Source organism: Kwoniella europaea, chromosome 1 (assembly GCF_036810445.1).
Source record: "Kwoniella europaea PYCC6329 chromosome 1, complete sequence".
Taxonomy (NCBI): Eukaryota; Fungi; Basidiomycota; class Tremellomycetes; order Tremellales; family Cryptococcaceae; genus Kwoniella; species Kwoniella europaea.
The window spans coordinates 3,207,788-3,224,547 of NC_089487.1; the positions used below are offsets into that span (position 1 = coordinate 3,207,788).

At 45.2% G+C, this 16,760-nt stretch overlaps 7 protein-coding genes across 7 annotated transcripts; 4 read left to right on the forward strand and 3 right to left on the reverse strand.

The window, feature by feature from the left end:
• Positions 1–279: 279 nt before the first annotated feature.
• On the forward strand, positions 280–1,924 carry V865_001212 (uncharacterized protein; the record flags this gene model as incomplete). Its single annotated transcript, XM_066225035.1, has 8 exons — positions 280–365; positions 423–500; positions 566–607; positions 665–1,027; positions 1,089–1,120; positions 1,193–1,409; positions 1,470–1,697; positions 1,756–1,924. The coding sequence occupies 8 exons, from the start codon at positions 280–282 to the stop codon at positions 1,922–1,924; spliced, it is 1,215 nt and encodes a 404-aa protein (XP_066081132.1).
• A 401-nt stretch (positions 1,925–2,325) lies between these two features.
• Positions 2,326–4,264, reverse strand: V865_001213 (uncharacterized protein; the record flags this gene model as incomplete). Its single annotated transcript, XM_066225036.1, has 7 exons — positions 2,326–2,556; positions 2,630–3,053; positions 3,126–3,368; positions 3,434–3,710; positions 3,767–3,922; positions 3,979–4,129; positions 4,190–4,264. 7 exons carry the CDS (start codon positions 4,262–4,264, stop codon positions 2,326–2,328), a joined length of 1,557 nt encoding a protein of 518 aa, XP_066081133.1.
• Positions 4,265–5,332: 1,068 nt separating this feature from the next.
• Positions 5,333–6,663, forward strand: V865_001214 (uncharacterized protein; the record flags this gene model as incomplete). The annotated part of the gene is made up of 4 exons (XM_066225037.1): positions 5,333–5,671; positions 5,801–6,138; positions 6,201–6,352; positions 6,428–6,663. 4 exons carry the CDS (start codon positions 5,333–5,335, stop codon positions 6,661–6,663), a joined length of 1,065 nt encoding a protein of 354 aa, XP_066081134.1.
• A 128-nt stretch (positions 6,664–6,791) lies between these two features.
• V865_001215 (uncharacterized protein) lies at positions 6,792–9,838 on the reverse strand (the record flags this gene model as incomplete). Its single annotated transcript, XM_066225038.1, has 13 exons — positions 6,792–7,170; positions 7,227–7,300; positions 7,362–7,677; positions 7,742–7,841; positions 7,901–7,944; positions 8,009–8,170; positions 8,299–8,434; positions 8,515–8,586; positions 8,681–8,903; positions 8,987–9,425; positions 9,508–9,578; positions 9,640–9,664; positions 9,732–9,838. The coding sequence occupies 13 exons, from the start codon at positions 9,836–9,838 to the stop codon at positions 6,792–6,794; spliced, it is 2,148 nt and encodes a 715-aa protein (XP_066081135.1).
• Positions 9,839–10,171: 333 nt separating this feature from the next.
• Positions 10,172–12,504, reverse strand: V865_001216 (uncharacterized protein; the record flags this gene model as incomplete). The annotated part of the gene is made up of 6 exons (XM_066225039.1): positions 10,172–10,423; positions 10,531–11,469; positions 11,564–11,635; positions 11,728–11,935; positions 12,051–12,124; positions 12,262–12,504. 6 exons carry the CDS (start codon positions 12,502–12,504, stop codon positions 10,172–10,174), a joined length of 1,788 nt encoding a protein of 595 aa, XP_066081136.1.
• An 823-nt stretch (positions 12,505–13,327) lies between these two features.
• Positions 13,328–14,473, forward strand: V865_001217 (uncharacterized protein; the record flags this gene model as incomplete). Its single annotated transcript, XM_066225040.1, has 4 exons — positions 13,328–13,425; positions 13,519–13,669; positions 13,837–13,971; positions 14,093–14,473. The coding sequence occupies 4 exons, from the start codon at positions 13,328–13,330 to the stop codon at positions 14,471–14,473; spliced, it is 765 nt and encodes a 254-aa protein (XP_066081137.1).
• Positions 14,474–14,804: 331 nt separating this feature from the next.
• V865_001218 (uncharacterized protein) lies at positions 14,805–15,655 on the forward strand (the record flags this gene model as incomplete). The annotated part of the gene is made up of 5 exons (XM_066225041.1): positions 14,805–14,843; positions 14,901–15,074; positions 15,149–15,398; positions 15,489–15,512; positions 15,570–15,655. The coding sequence occupies 5 exons, from the start codon at positions 14,805–14,807 to the stop codon at positions 15,653–15,655; spliced, it is 573 nt and encodes a 190-aa protein (XP_066081138.1).
• Between the last annotated feature and the right edge of the window lie 1,105 nt (positions 15,656–16,760).

A 16,760-nucleotide genomic window follows, 5' to 3' on the forward strand; every position in this document is an offset into this window, starting at 1 on the left:
AATCATTCCTAAAGACTCTTATCTCTATCGGAAGGGCCCATGCGCCCGGAAAATCCAGTTCCGAAATGTCCTTTCCGAAATGTCCTTTCCCGCCTCTGTCCCTGAATTCCCTTATCAATAGCAGCTATCAATCCTTCAGAGCAGTTCGCTAATGTCCCTACGGAAGTTTTACCCAGCAACAGAAGATGTCTAAACGGCTGGCACAAATGCATCATGATCAGAAAACTGACCATCACCTGTCAGCTTAGCACACTATAACGACTAACCCTTGATTCAAATATGACGAAGACGTCAGAAGTGGACATCTGGACACCCATCAAGATCGGTGATTGCCAATTGGCGCACCGTGTAGTTCTTGCCCCGTTGTGAGTGTTCCATAGCCGACAGTCATTATCAGCGTGCTGATCTGAGACCCGCCCCAGGACTCGGAATAGAGCTTCCAAGTCTGAGAGATATCCTTCAACATGGGTTCCAAATGATTTGATGAAGGAGTACTATGTGTGAGTTGGGATATGGTTGGCGATAGCCTGTTACTGGACACCAACTGACACGTACAGGGACCTAGAAAACGAGCAACCCCGGGTGGATTACTCATCACTGAAGCGACGTGAGTCTACTCACAGCGTAGGATGTTTGGCGGACATCAGACTGAAAACCCCTGTAGACCAGTATCGCTTCGAGCATCGGGATTGTTCGGTATACCAGGAAGTTTCACCGATGAACAGCAAGCTGGATGGAGACCTATCGTTTCTGCGGTACATGACAAGGGTGGATACATATTCAATCAGCTATGGCATCAAGGTAGGACGACCCACTCAGCGTTGATAGGCGGTCGACAGCCGGAGAGTAGTTCCGACATACCCATGCAAGGTACTTTCCAGTGGAGCGGATTCGATGCTAGACCTTTTGAAGTTCCCAAGCCGATGACTCAAGAAGATATATCAAATACACAAAATGATTTCGTTAATGCTGCTCAAAAGGCAATGGAGGTGGGATTTGACGGCATAGAAGTACACGCGGGCAACGGGTATGTGATCACAAGACCCCGCTAATGCAGGCAGGAGCAGAGCTAAGTTGGAGATCTCCAGGTACCTCTTCGATCAATTCTTGCACAGCAACAGTAAGTGACATCCGCATCGATATCATACTTGGAGCAATTGTTTTGACACAACTCTTTGCGTATATCTCTTAGTAAACAAACGTACAGACAAGTATGGAGGATCCATCGAAAAACGATGTCGATTCGTGCTGGAAACCGTCGGAAAACTGTGCGAAGCGATTGGACCTTCAAAGGTGGCTGTCAGATTGACACCATTCGGCATGTTATTTGGTCAAACTTTCGGAGAGAATAGGTTGGAGCAGTGGTCCTATCTATGTAGAGAGTTGGGTAAATTCGGACTGGCCTACGTGTAAGTCTATTTATAGTCCAGGGCAACAAGTAGATCTTGCTGATGAAGGATCTTGTATAGACACTTGGTAGAGCCAAGATTCGATGAGTTGAAATCAGCTTCGGAGAAGCAGGATGCTCTGAAAGACATGATCAGCAACGGACAGGAGGAAGTATCACTCAAGCCATTCAGAGAAGCTTTAGGTTTAAGTACACCTTTGATCACTGCAGGTGGATTTGGTCCAGAGAACGCAAACGAAGGTATCCAGAATGGTACCTCAGACCTAGTGGCTTTCGGGAGATATTTCGTGTAAGTCCATGCTTGCATACAGGACGCTATGCTCACCCTTTCGATTACGAACCTGTAGGGCAAATCCTGACTTGGTAGATAAACTCAAGGATAAGGAGGCACTTTACAAGTGGGACAGGTCAAGGTTCTATGGCCCTTTCGTTGACAATGAGGTTGGTTATACTGTTTTCCCAAGCCGGGAGTTCGCCAAGAAAGGTGATATCTCTAAAGCTCAATTGGCGGATTGATCCTACTATATGCATTTCATGTCATCATTTAAGAGACGTCTAAAGAGTTATGTTAACCTGTAGTAACTAATCATCTTGATGAATCTTGGCTTCTGTGAATGCATTAGAGCAATATACATGAGTGGATGTTGATCGTGCCTCCGCATAACGCCCAAGAAAGGATCTATGTAAAGCCGTGCATAACATCATAAGTAGCCAATCTGAAACCACACTTAGAAACATCAAACAAAAAGAAAAGCGAAATGACGAGCACGAGACATCAAAATTGGGTAGGCGCAAAACTATAAAGGTTAACTATAAGAGGAACAACCTGAGGAAACCACTAACACCAGGACTCGAACGTCCTCTGTCATCAACCCCATCACCTGTCTCACATTTACAGCACTACATCATATTTCGGATTACGCAAGATCTTGTTTCTTCTCTTCGGAATCATCAACAACAATCTCGTCCACGACATTAGCGGAGGTAGCCAAGACCTCATCATCGAAGTGATAACCCTTGAATTTACGAGTGGCCACTCTGTTCTCGTAGAGGTAATCGAGTTGCTCCAAGGAGTGCCCTTTGGTCTCTGGGACGAAGAAGAACACGAATGCGATATTGATGAGGGAGAAGGCTCCCCAGATGAAACCCTATTGAACAGCAGACCCATCAGCCATCAGCCAAGTCAATAACCAGGTAAGGTAATTCAGCAGATAAACTTACGATCTTAGATCCGATGTTACCGTATCCTGCATCTTGGATATAAGGAGCCACAAAGGTGATGATGAGTTGAACACCGAAACCACAGAAGGTCGCTAGACCTAATACCTTCTCTCTGTTTCTGGTGGGAGCGGCTTCGGCAGTGACTATCCAGATCAACGGCGATTGGACACCGAAAGAACCGTACCAGAGGAAAATCAATGCGATTGAAGCTTTCTGTACAGAAGAGCTTGGATCGGCAAAAGCGGTGGTGAGAATGGATACGATGATCAGAGTGGCCGCACAGAAGGCAGAAGTGGAGAGCAGGATGGGTCGTCGGCCGACCATATCTGGCAAGAAGTTACCAGTGCAGATGGCAACAAAGTAGAAACAGTAAAGACCCATGATGACGGGGAAATAGTTGACCACACCAACACCAATGAGGAAACTATCACGTCACCCTCTCTCTTGTCAGCCCGCCCATACAGTGCTTCGAGGCATTTGTCGTATGAACACTCACGATACGATATAATTAGTCATGTAGGAAGAACCTTGCGCTTGTTGAAGGGATTGAATACCCATGGCGATGAGAACTCGTCGAAGATCCGGTTGTCTGGCGAGATCACCCCATCCAGTGGCTCTGGCTTCCTCTTTGGCTTCATGGAATGCAGCATCGAGTTTGTGCACATAATCAGCTGCGTCGAACCCATTGGACTCGGTCTTGAACAGCGTCTCGGTGGCTTTAATGGCATCTTCATTTCGTCTGAGAGAGTAATAGACAGGTCAGTGACACAACCTCAAATCGCAACAGACTGATTGCACACTCACCCTACCCAAACAAGCCATCTTGGAGACTCAGGGATAAACGGCACAACCATAAGGATCAGCGATGGAGCTATCATTTGAATGCCCATTGGGATCAGGTAGGCTGATTTGTCGGTGCGAGTAGCCACTGCGTAGACTGAGCCTGAAGCCACGATAACACCAACGATTTGGACCATTTGGTACATATTGATCACGAAACCTCGAGCAGATGCAACGGAAGTCTCGGATAGGTAGATCGGAACGACATTACAGGCGATACCCATTGCAATAGAGTTGATGGCTGTAAAAGATGTATATTAGCCACGTTGCCAAGCAGATGGAAGGGTAGATGCATACCTTTACCAGCGAGGAATTGACCATAACGAGCGGAAGACCCAACTGCTGAGGTCATTTCGATGACGATACCGATGATGGAAATCACGGCAAGAGCGACAATTGATTTCTGTCGACCGATAAGATTGTTCAGGTACATTGCGATAGCACAACCAACCACTGTAGTGAGGTAGTATTCAGCACATGCCGGAACCGGTCAATGCAGCTGTACTTACTGATACCAGCAGAGCCGACACCTGTACCAGCCGATTGCTGTGAAGTGGTGAGATTACATGTTTCGACTCCATCGACAGTCGCGGATGCACCATAATCGCAGAGGAAAGCTTGTTCTCCGAGTACGGTACCCCACCAACCGTTATCGAATCCCTAGAACAAGAGAGCCCAAGTCAGAAAGGCTACGGAGAAGGCGAGACTGGATTGACTTACAAATAGCAAACCACCCAATGATGCAAAGAACATCACAAGTGCACCCCTTGGGGTGATACCTTCGTATATGCCCATGTTAATTTGTGTAGTCAAGGTTGAATATCTGTCGTAGCGAAGTCGAAGATTGAGCGGAAATGAATCGTCCGATAGGGATTGAGGAGTCCCAGACCTAGCTGGCTAGGCGTATATATATATGATAAATGATGATGGGCGGCAAGCATATCACTGCAAATTTCGGATCTGACCTTCAGATGGGTCCGGGGCGCCGTTAAAATCAGATAGTGCGCTGCAGGCTCATGGCTGATTAGTCTTCGGAATGAGATAGGAATGGATGGTCGAGGTCAAATGACCAATGCAAATTGAGGTGATTCAGCACACTTAGAGGAGAAGAGCAGAGATATCGAGGTTGAGAATAGAGATTCTGATCTGATGATCCAGATAAACAGAATGAATGGTAATCGAGCGAGATTTCCCAACTGGGTAGATCTGGTACTTACGAGAGATAGCCTTACCCTGAAAAGGAGAATCTCACTCGTCAGAGTAGGCCGAATCTCAGCCGCCAGGTTCACATAGACTTCGGTATCCGGACGTCTTTCACCGTACTTACGTTCTATCATAGCAAATGAGAAGATAGGCAGATGTAATCTGTGGTTGAGAACTATTTTGCCCTCTCAGTGAGTTCGAAAGAGCGATAGACCTGAGGTGGTGCCTGATATTATATTTCCCATCATCCATCAGACAGAACGTCCGTGCACACACACCTAGAACACACAACAATACACACAGTACAGGCTACTACCCTGATTGCTGATGAGATTACCAATTACCAATCATTGGTCTCCCGATAAGCTCCTGAAGCACACGGCAGATATCACACCTTGGTTGAACGCTTGCTCAAGTCAACTCCAATCCTGGTAGTTCCGAAGAGAGATCAAGTCATCTGACTTATCTGTGCCAACACGATAAGCAGAAGCAGAACCCGGCCGCAATATCGCGAGAGTTAGGTAAAATCTACCTAGAATATCATGAGATAAAAGGTTTACATTCATAGCCATACATACCATTGTTTAACAATCGTATCTATCACTTTCTGAAATTAGCTCGAGATTGCAACAACAACTGCACTAGACCAAGCACTTCATCATGCCTATCGCCGTAGTCACCACGACCGTCGAGCAACCCGATTCCTCCTTCAAGAAGAGGTTTACAGAAAGGACTACCCCTCCTCCTGAACTTCCACCATTCTTCTATGCCGACCGATTCGACAAGGCTCATTTCGGTGATTGGCGAGATGAATTGGCCACCAAAGGATATACCGTCGTCAAGGCGATTCCAACTGAAAAAGCCCTCGAATACAGAGAAAGAGCTTTCCAGTGGATGGAGTCTTTCGCCCTTGGATTCGACAGGAACGACGTCAAGACTTGGAAGAACGAACATCTTCCGGTACATATCAAAGGTGGTATGTTTCATGGTTATGGTTTCGTGAGTCGCTTTTTATAAATCGTATAAGATAAGTGGAGCTGATCAGGGATTGCTGTTTCTATCAGTGTCACGAACAACTTGTAAGCTCTGATGCAAAATAATGGGATCAAATAGATAGTGACTGATCAGTATGATATATCACAGTTGTGGGACATCCGATGTGAAGATGGAGTCATCGACGCCTTCGCCAAAGTATGGGGTACCGACGAACTCATCACCTCATTTGACGGTGGGTCAATCATGTTACCCAACAGAGTCGATGTGATGGACAGCGGCAAATGGGAACACATGGATCAATCACACTACCGAAGAGGGTTCTACTGTTGTCAAGGTTTGGTCAACTTGAATAACAACGGACCTGATGATGGAGGGTTGATGGTCCTGGAGGGAAGCTCGAAGCTTGTCGAGGAGTACTTTGACACTCATGGAAGAAACTCTTATAAATCCTGGGGTCCATTCGATTGGTTGTGAGTCGTCCCCCGTGCTAGCTCTTAACCATATACACGCTGACTTGATAAACCATGCGCAGCGGGTTTACCGAAGAACAGCAACAATGGTTCTTCGATCGAGGTTGCAAATGGGTCAAAGTCTGTGCCGAGCCTGGAGATCTGATCCTTTGGGATTCAAGAACAATGCATTACAACGTCAGACCAAAAGGTGACAGAGATAGGGTCTGTACTTGTAAGTCCAGCGTCTCCCTCTTCCAGCCTTCATGTGAAATATCTTATGGCTCATACCTCATGCAAATTGCTTTAGACATCTGTATGGCTCCAGCACACTTGTTGACCGAAGAAGACCGTCAATTACGAGTCGAATGTTTCGAGCAATCAAAAGGTACCACCCACGTCCCCTTTGCTGCCATCTACGCGAGGGACTTCGAGCCTGTAAAGAGATCAGATGGTTCACCTTGTCCTCACGATACAGGTAAACCCAAAAACCCGCCCGTATTGAATGATAAAATCGCCAAATTGGTTGGTATCAAACATTACTAGATTCGTGGAAAACCGTTTTTTGTATAGTAGTGAACAGCGCGATGATGCATGTATATAATTTTTTTCCACATTGTGAATGAGAATACAACGCATACAGTACAGTACATTCTCACACAGATACAACTGAATTATGAAGAATTCATATCCGATTGAAAGAAGATATTCAGGAGATCCGCATCCAGATTATTCATCATCCCCTGTAAGAAGAACCCATCCAGACTGAAATCGAAAGGTTGTTGATCGATCGTTCCATCTTGATTAGTCATACTTAAACCATTCACTTCCATAGCTGCATTTCGTGATCTTGACTCAGCTTCAGAGACCATGTTCTCTAGTAAGGTGATACCTCTGTTGACAATGGCATTCTTGTCGGTCAAAGATCGGAAGAAGTTGATGACTTCGAGAACTTCCATTTTGAGATGATCGCGCTCATTGGCATCATGACCGCCGTTGGTCAACTCCAGGGCTAATATCATACCTGCGATGACGGTGTAAGATGATACATGCCTAAAGTAGTGTCAGCATTAAACAGAAGGAAAGTTATCAGGACCGACGCCACCTACCAGTTCTTCTGGAACAAAATCGGGACGGGCTTCTTACGTGCCGATAATGTAGCTCTGGCAGCTTCCAAACATACCTACGTGGTTCGATCAGCTGGTCACTTGCATTTTCACGGTTCAACCAGACGGGATACGCACCTCTCTCGCCCTTGCCCACCTTTTATCCGTGTAGCTCTTACCCAAAAACCAGCGGTAAAGCATGATCCGGTGTGGAGGTAGAGCAGTCAACCAGAGGTACCGTGACCAAGGTCTGTAGTCGAAATTCTGAGAGCCGTTGATTGGGAAGTACGTTTCGTCTTCCCTCGGTTTCAAATCCGGTATGTCGTCTAACAATCGCTGCAATCTTGCATCGTGGTCTTGGACACACTTGAACCTTGCATTTATGGTGGTTTTGGTACTGAAAGATTGATTGAAGTCTCGGAACAGGGCAGCTAGTCGTTCCATCGCGATGAGACTGATGGTGAGATGAAGAAGCCATATTAGCTTATCATCAAGGAATGCGCAGATGTAAAACGTACTGAGTAACACGGGTAGTCTGACTCAAAGGTCGCGATATTACTGGTTTGTGGTCATCGAGATCGTAGTCATCAACATTAGCCGGTGGAGAAGTGCGAGCGGCTGTGATGACGCATAAGCTTCAAAGATGTCCCAGATGGCAGAAGCAGGGAATGACCTACTTGGTAGACATAGGTGGAATGGGTGATGGGCTTCGGGACGTAAACTAAAGATCATTGTTGGTGATCAGCGCCGTGTCGTACTTATGCTAGAAATAAACATTGATTCACCTATCAGTAATGGCCAAACACCACCATATCCGCCTAACTAACTCGGTCTGAATATTACCACCGAATCTCTCGGGATTTGTAGCTGAAGTAGCCAGGTGAAAATCGAAATCCCGAGCAGATCCTAAGGCGCAGTGCATGAGTGATCCGAGGTATTTCGAAGCGCTACGAGCCAAGGGAGTGACGTCAGTTATTTTGAGGTCCCTGTGTAATGTTGGGCTGAGCACGCTCGAGGGAAGTAAATCGTCTAGTCTGAGAGCTTGTGTAAGGTGTAAACGATCAAGAAGACTCACTCGAAAGCATGTGCTATCATCGGCAGTATACAAATCGTCTGTAAGTTTGGCATCGTAGGGTTGAGCATGAAATTGCCCCATTGCAGGCAGTTGACAGATGTATCAAACCAGAATCGGGGAAGAACCGCAACGGACTCTATATTGATAGGTACGAAAACTCAATTAGCTCATCGCGCAAGAATGATGTCGCTAAGCTAACATGCGATATCTATTTACCTTGATTGAAGCCTATCAGCATAGCTGAAGATTCATCCATGAAGTAAAGACTGCATGCTATTATCGCATAGTCTATTGTTATATCATCAGTCTCGCATCAAAGAACACATAAACATAGTCAGAGTCTCCCAGATGTTGGGATTCGATCTGGGCATAAATCACTCACATAAAGCATAGTAATCATACGACTTCACTATCGGTCTGCCCATATTAAATGAATCAATCCATTCATCATGTTCTCTGAGAAAAGTGGGCTCGTGGAATACGGTATGTATCCAATGTAACGTCTGACAATGATATCTGACGAGTTGGCTGCTTTGCGCGATTGGGACTGTACTGAGTAGGGCCTCAAGGGATTGGATTCCGTTATTCGTGAAAGATGAATATGGCTATGTGATATCAGCGATTCAGTCGTTTGCGCGAACGAAGTTCGATGAAAGATAGAAACACCCATGAACAGTCTAAGACTCACTTGTGGTACATTCTCATTCTCTTTATATCTCTTTGACTCGATGCCATAAATCTGACTTAGGTGCTTTAGATAATCCATTCTAACCATTTCTTCCTGTTCTGGCTCTCCATCATACTCCATTGTTCCAGCACTTGCTCGTCCCATGTCCCTCTCCTTATCCAGACTGGCGTATCTTGATGAAGTATCGCCGATATCTCTTTGATGTTGCGATTCGGTAGAACCACTCCGTCCCTCAATCCCTTCAACTTCATCATCATCATTATCTCGGTCTTGGTCTTGCTCATTCTCGAACTTCTTCATGAGGTTCTGAATCGTCTTCTCTTGAGCATTGATCTTTCGATGTAAAGCTTTATTCTCCTCCACCATCTGAGCGAGCGTAGGTACTTTTTGAGAAGGAAGACGTCCACCACCGGTGATTTTCCCATTCACCATGACGCTTCTACACCAAGTCGGACCAATCAAAACAATAAGCCTAAGTCGGTGCTCGCTCTACCTGTATTCCATGACAGATAATCACTCACTGTTGTTCACATAGATCACCCAGTCCACGAGATATGCATCTACTACATGGGAACACCTTATCGCATTTTACCTATATCTTGGGCTATCAGATTTCGGCCCTCCGCCTGTTTGTTTCGACTTATAGCACTCACTTTACGCTTGTAGCAGTAGTTGCAGCTATGACGATATAATCCCGTCAGTTCAACCCTTCGGCTCCTCAGCGCTGCTAACCAAACCAGCTTACCTCTTCACTTCCCTTTGCCCCATTCGAATGGGACCTACGAAAGAGGGTGTTCCGCTCGTTCTTCCTTGCGCCCCGCTTGATGACTCTCCTAGACTCTTGTCACTCATATCGGCATGTCCAGCATCGAGGCGATCTATCTACTTTCAAGTACAATTCCCGGCCAGATTCGTAAAATTCAGTGAGCATGCAAGGATCAAATGATGTAAACACGCAGCTGATAACGGAAAGGATGGCCCAATCCCGATAACGCTAAATACATCAAGCAAATCAAAACGCGGAACCAATTGTTACCAAGCGGTCATGTCCATACCAATATTCCATATTAAACAGTACAAGTCACAGAGGACTACACTCAAGAATGGGTATCCAAAAATGTACACTATCAAGCCAACTGGATATATACATACAAGCACACAAATCACGGACACTGATGAAGTCATCTAGTCAACCCAAATTTCCAACCTCCCTTCTCCTCTTCCATTCCCTTCTCCCAATATCCTCGCTACGTCCACGGCAGCTTCGAAGTCACCTTCGTCCCTCATCGACAGTATATCTCCATCTTCATCTTTGAACTTTACATGAAGCGGCTGATCTGCCAATTCAGGGAACTTGTCTTTGAGCAAATTAATGAATATCTCATATGTGTGAGAAGGAAGAATGGACATCCCTCGTTTATGGGCACCGTAGTTTACCTATATAAACCAATAATTAGAACAAGCATCAGTATATCAGTCTCTTAAGGTATGTACATCAGGTAGTGATCTGATTATCTCAAGGGCAGGAGGATGTTTCAACCCACCTTGACCCGTATCTTCACCATATCGTAGAAACTACCATTCTCACTGCCTACCTCATAGTTCGATTCTCTATTACTCGTAGCAGCCGACAACGTCCTCGTCAGGGGTATACCCCCACCACCCCCACCAGGCGACCTACTACCAAATGAAATTGGTGGTAGTTGAGTCTGAGGTTGTAATCTTTTCTGATCATTCATCATATTTTGTCCTATCGTCGTAGAAGCAGTTGCACTTCCTTTTCTGGACAGAGCGATACTGGGACTAGCACCCAGAGGAGTTTTGTTTGACCAAGCTTCGATCCTCTTCGCACCTCCAATAGGATGAAGATTGTCCGGAATGATTATACCGTCTTCCTCGGGCGATTCTTGGATAGATTGATAATATTCATCGTAAAGCTCAGTGACCGCTGAAGACTTGATATTCGATCTGGGGTTGAGTTGAGGCGTTTGGAGGTAAGGCGATTCACCTCCACCCAATCTCAATGGTGGTTCTCCTGGTCCGGCGGTAGATGATTTAGGCAACATTGCAAGATTCGTATCGAAGCCATTCGACAATTGACGTTCAGGTGCAGATAAAGGTTGTTTTCCCCTTTGTGTGAACTCGGTGGTGATTTTTACTGCTGGTCTGGTAGCACTAGTGATTGATCTGTTTAATGCGGGGGTAGCCAAAGGAAGTTCGTTGTCCATCGTATTACTCCTTGAATGTCGATTCAAAGTTGGGTCTGCCGAACGAGGGAACGAATTGGGACTGATTCCAACGGTGTTGCTCCTTGTCATTCGGGTCGTACCGGTATCTTGCGGGATCGCTGAGACAGACGCAGACCGGCCCAGAGGGTGTGAAGCATCCAAAGGGGCACCGGAGGGAGTTTGCCCACGCTGAAGACGTGTTATACCAGTGAAGGTGGTATAGGCGTCATTGACGTCGGTAGCTGCGACGAGGATCTGCAGTTGGGGAATGGGAGGGAATGTCAGCAAGAAGCAAGGATAGATAAGCTACTTGATAAAATCGGTCCATCATTTTGTTACCAGCACTCACAGCTTTGCCCATGTAATCTCGACTAGCTAGATTCTTTAACTTCTTTTGCGAAGGCTTGAACAGTACACCGACCTACAATATGACAAAGGTCAGCAGACGGTTCAGTCTCTGCTATCAGATCGCAGACTCCAAGATGGGTCGACAGCCATGAAAAAGTCACTCACTGGTACAGAAAACACATTGTAATCCCTTCCTCCGTCTCTGATAGCATCATCAATCACATCATGTTCCTTGATCATCTTCTGACTTTGAGCATCTCGTAAATCGGATAAACCACTTTCCATCTGACCCAAGTATATTTTGGATAATCCGCAATTGAAGAGAACTTCGCAGGAGTATAAGCGAAAATCGAGACCGAGTTGTTCGTAGTTACTATGATGATGAAACATAAGTCAACATTCATTCCGTTTGATAGCAGCTATCTTTAAAAGCCAGAGAACAGGAAGCAGGAGTCCAAGGGATATACTGTATCTCAAGAAACACTCACATGGTCTGATTACCCCTCAAATACAAAAGAGCGTCTTCAAAATCTTTCAACGCATCTTGATAATTACCCAGCATCTGCATTTGAAGGCGTATATCAGTCAATCATCCGCAACACGATATCGACGACCATATGGTGTAACTTCGACCCATCATACCATCGTCCATATCTCCAGCCCATTTTTCACGGAGTCTATCGCTTCAAGCCCACTCACAAAATTGCCGACTCCCTTCTGCTGATATCCAATAGCAAAGTAACAATCCAACTCCACTGCTCTTCCGAATTCTTCAACCGCGTCTTGGTGTTTACCCAGTGTGGCCAGGATGATCCCAATGTTCCAGCAGATCTTGGACGTATCTGATATCTTGCTGAACTCTGAGATCGCCTCTTCATAATCGCCTGCTTCGTACGATGAGATTGCTTTAGACCAGGTAGTGAGCTCTGCTTTGAGTGACATGGCGAAGCTGGTGGAATGTGAGTCGTTTGATTTGAGCTTAGCAGGTAACGAAAAATGTGTATGTAGCTAATCCAGTGTCTACTCTAGTTTAAGGAGTGGTAACTGTTGAACAACAGGCTATCTCTCACAGATCGAAAGGCCTCATACACACATGATCATACCATTCCAGCACGATGCGATGAATACGGGATCGTCAAGGAAACAATCTCACCCTTCCCGACCTTCCAGCCCTTTGCCAAGGAAGGAGGAAGGGAGGCAGTACCTATCCCTTCCTTGTCTTGCATCCTCACGGTATCTGATGTAACATTTTGATGTGAATGCGTTACTGCTGTATATGAGTGTGAGAACTTGAAACCGTGTTGGTCGCTTGGATCACCTTTTCATCTGTCACTTGACAACGGGCGATCACCAAAGTGATTGAAACGAGATAAAACGGTATCCTGGGTTGTCATGTCTTCCATGGTACTAGTCGTATCAAGCTATATAAGAGATATAACCCTCACAGGTAAGGAGAAACGCACAGCTTGCCAATGCTTTCAATCCGTCACTGTGCTCTATATCGTTCTCCCTAATCCAGACACAAGTATATGCCATTCGGCGATCTCCGAAGAATCTCTTGGTCGGATCACCGGAGGGCGACCAATCCCAATAATCAAGCACTCGAAATCACCTCATCAATAATCAACTAACCAAGCTCATCATCCCATCACTCTAACAACTAGCGGTATCCAAGAAGTAAATGACACATGCATTTGTTCATCTCTTCCTACCATCTATATCTCCTTGTCATCTGAAATTTGAGTAATAGCAGACAGATATAAGCATGCCCAAATACACCCTATACCAACTTGTAGGAGACGCATCCAACCCTGACGGAAGGGTGATCTCACCGCACGTTTGGAAAACCAAATTGGATTTGGCGTAAGTCTTCAATCGTCTCTTCATGTTCTATGTTATATGGGATGTATATACATATTTATCAACTGCCTTTTTTCGGTCCACTTCCACACTTAGCTTCTTCAAACAGGAAGTGACCAATTCGGGCAAAACTTTCCCTCAGATCAGAGGAGAATTATCTGAATTGACCAAGAACCCCGCTGTCACTGTACCGACCATAGAGGTGGATGGAGAGTTTACCACAGATTCATGGAAGATCGCAGAATATGTGAGTGTGATACTGTCTATAATGAGATCATATATGCACGACTACTAGATTGATATTTGATGACAAACGTCTTTTGCTCTTTCCACCCATCCTCCCTATATGTTGGACTCCAAATTGCGTAAAAGTAGTGAACTGATTGGTTTTGATTTCATTCGCCAATTAAATAGCTTGAAGCGGAACATGGTACAGCTGAAAGATCATTATTTGGAGGAACTGAAGCTGGGAAGAATTTTGCAAAGTTTATAGAGATCTGGAGTAATACCACGTTTGCGAATGAGTTGAGACCTTTGGTTGGAGTTGCTGTGAGTTGGAGTTTTCTCAATATTTTGTTAGCTCCTATATCCGTTACCTTTTACCTTTCTACTACCTCCAACCCTGATCAGTCAATACTGATTCATCTACTTACTCAAAATTACACTGCAGATAACATCCCATTTCGACCCCTCTTCCAAATCATATTTCATCAAATCCAAATTCCAAGGGGACATCAAGAAATATTCCTCGCTCGTTGACAAATTCCAAGATCCGGAGGAATTAGAAAAACAACTTTCTCTCGCTAGAAATAGGTTGAGCGTGGTGAACGATCTGTTAAAAGTGAAGAAATCGAAAAATGAACCATTATGGTTATTGGGTGGTAGTGAACCTTCCCACGCCGATTTCTGCTTGTTTGGATGGTATACTTCTTCCAGTCTCCATCCGGCTGTTGAGAAAGGTGTGTGGAGACATGAGGAAGTGGCGTTGGTGGGTGAGTGGTTAGATGGATTGTTGGATAGTGGGTTGGTAGATAAGGATCAATTGAAATAAGAGTGGTGTGGAGTACGCTCTTCAGATTGGTAAGTATAGAGGATAAATAACCAGAACAGAAATGAGAATGATAATCATATGCATACCAACATATATATGTATATATATATATGTCTATTGTCATCGCGTATCCGCTGTCATCACTCTTCTGCTGAACATGTATACTGACCGTTGATACTGGCACTGACGCACAGACACACTGACACCCACCACTCATATATGTGAATCGAAACAAGGTAAACGATCACTGATCTCACCATCCCATTCTATTTCCTTCTTCTATCTCTTCTTTCTTCTTACCGTCAATCATCATACCATACCCACGAACATCATGAACCAACCAATGGATATCGACCTATCACTTGACGAGGTGAGCTATTACTTCTCCTTCAAAATCAAGCTGACTATCCCCATCCACCTCACTCAGATAATCGCCAAGAAGCGAGCAGAGAAAAGAACCTCTAATCGACACAACCCATACAAACGACCCACCAATTCATCTCCGGCTCCGCCTCCTACTCAACCCAGGCGATCTTCAGCTGCTGGTTCTTTCTCAACCAGTCCTGTCAAATCGACTTTGACCACTCTCAGCTTCACCGATGTACGTATATACCTTCTGATCCTTCCCTATCCTTCGCGCTGTTCTTGAGCTGACGTGATGCCATGATACTGTAGATCAAATCCAAATCATCGGATCCATCATTCCCTTCCTTCGCTTATCAACCTCTCGTACCGACCGCACCAAACTTTAATATCCCATCTAGGGAGATATCCGTAGGCATATTTCCAAGAGATATCACCCCGAACCAAATCAGAGATATGATCCAGTCTACCGTTGGACCGGTACAGGAATTGAGATTGGATAGTAAAGGTGTAGCGTGGGTGAGGATGTTGAGGTTCCAAGGCTGGGAAGTATGGAGTTTTCGTAAGTAGAATTAGATTTCCTCGAACTCGATATGAGAAAAGGAGAGAGGGAGGATAAAGAATTGCGCTGATGTCTTTGGTGTTGAGATAGTTCATGGGAAGATCCTGGATGGAAGTGAGTGTTGGCAGATAGCTCAGCTGGTATAGTGATTCACTTGATTTCTCGATACAGCTCAAAGGCTTGTCGTTCGAGTATATCCTGTTCGACATGGACCTGCATCTCATTGTAGAAGTGGACATAGAACGAAATCCGGGTGAGAGTGAACGGATTTGAGTGAGATGTTATTATAGGATCATCCTTGCGGAAACGAAACTCATTCAACCATTCCTTCCTCCTTCTTAAGCGAACCACCATCGGATACCATCTGTGAGTCTCTCGTCAGGTCGCTATGTAGTTAAGGAGGTGTCGTGTTGATTGAGCTGACCATCCACTGGCATGGTCACCCTCGATTAGTCTCTCATATGACAATATATGGTTTTCCTCAAATCATGATCCCTGGAAGAGACATGCAATCCATTCTTTCAATCAATCTCTGTTCAAGCGTATCTTTCTTGGTACCTAGAAATCTAAGCGAGAAATAACCCTTTCGATCCTGAGCCTTTTCGAACTTGATCAATGATCCTAGAAGGATCTTGACAACGGCAAGTCGCTAGTACACTACCCTCAACTATAATAACGCCAACGGATCAAAAGTTCGAGTGGCCAACTCTTAGATTCTCCTCGTCGTCAGCATCACCTCGAAGTCGAGAACCCTAATTCTGGGCTTGTGTCGAACTAATCGCACGATTGCCGCATGTTCTGATCATGGGTGGAGGAGTTATGTGTGTTAGTGTGTCGCCAAGTTGTGTGCGACACGGACAATCCTACGGACAAAACACAGAGCACAGATCACAGATCACAGATCATCGAGCACAGATACATCCCACGCCCTTCGTGCACATACTGCCCCTGGTGGTCGTGGCCACTTGCTGGTTTAGGGCGTGATATAATGATATGATGATGACGAAGCTTTATTGTATTTGTATGCTTCTTGATTGCGATCAGACAGTAGCAGTACACAAGATCAGATCAAACGATGGGATGGGATGACGGGATTGGCTTACTCAAAATGCATACATATATGCATATATGCATGTGAATGTTACCATACTCCTGTGACCAGATGCATGACCAGATGTACGGTAACCACCCGTCTTAGTCATACCTGGGTACCACAGGTAAGTACGCACGGAACCTTTTTGTTTATTTATATAACATGAATAACCATAAACTTACCTGAACCTCGTTCTTCCCCCACTTTGGATATCTCTCATACAGTTACAGTACATCCTTTCTTTTCCCATCCCACTTACATCTCTCCAT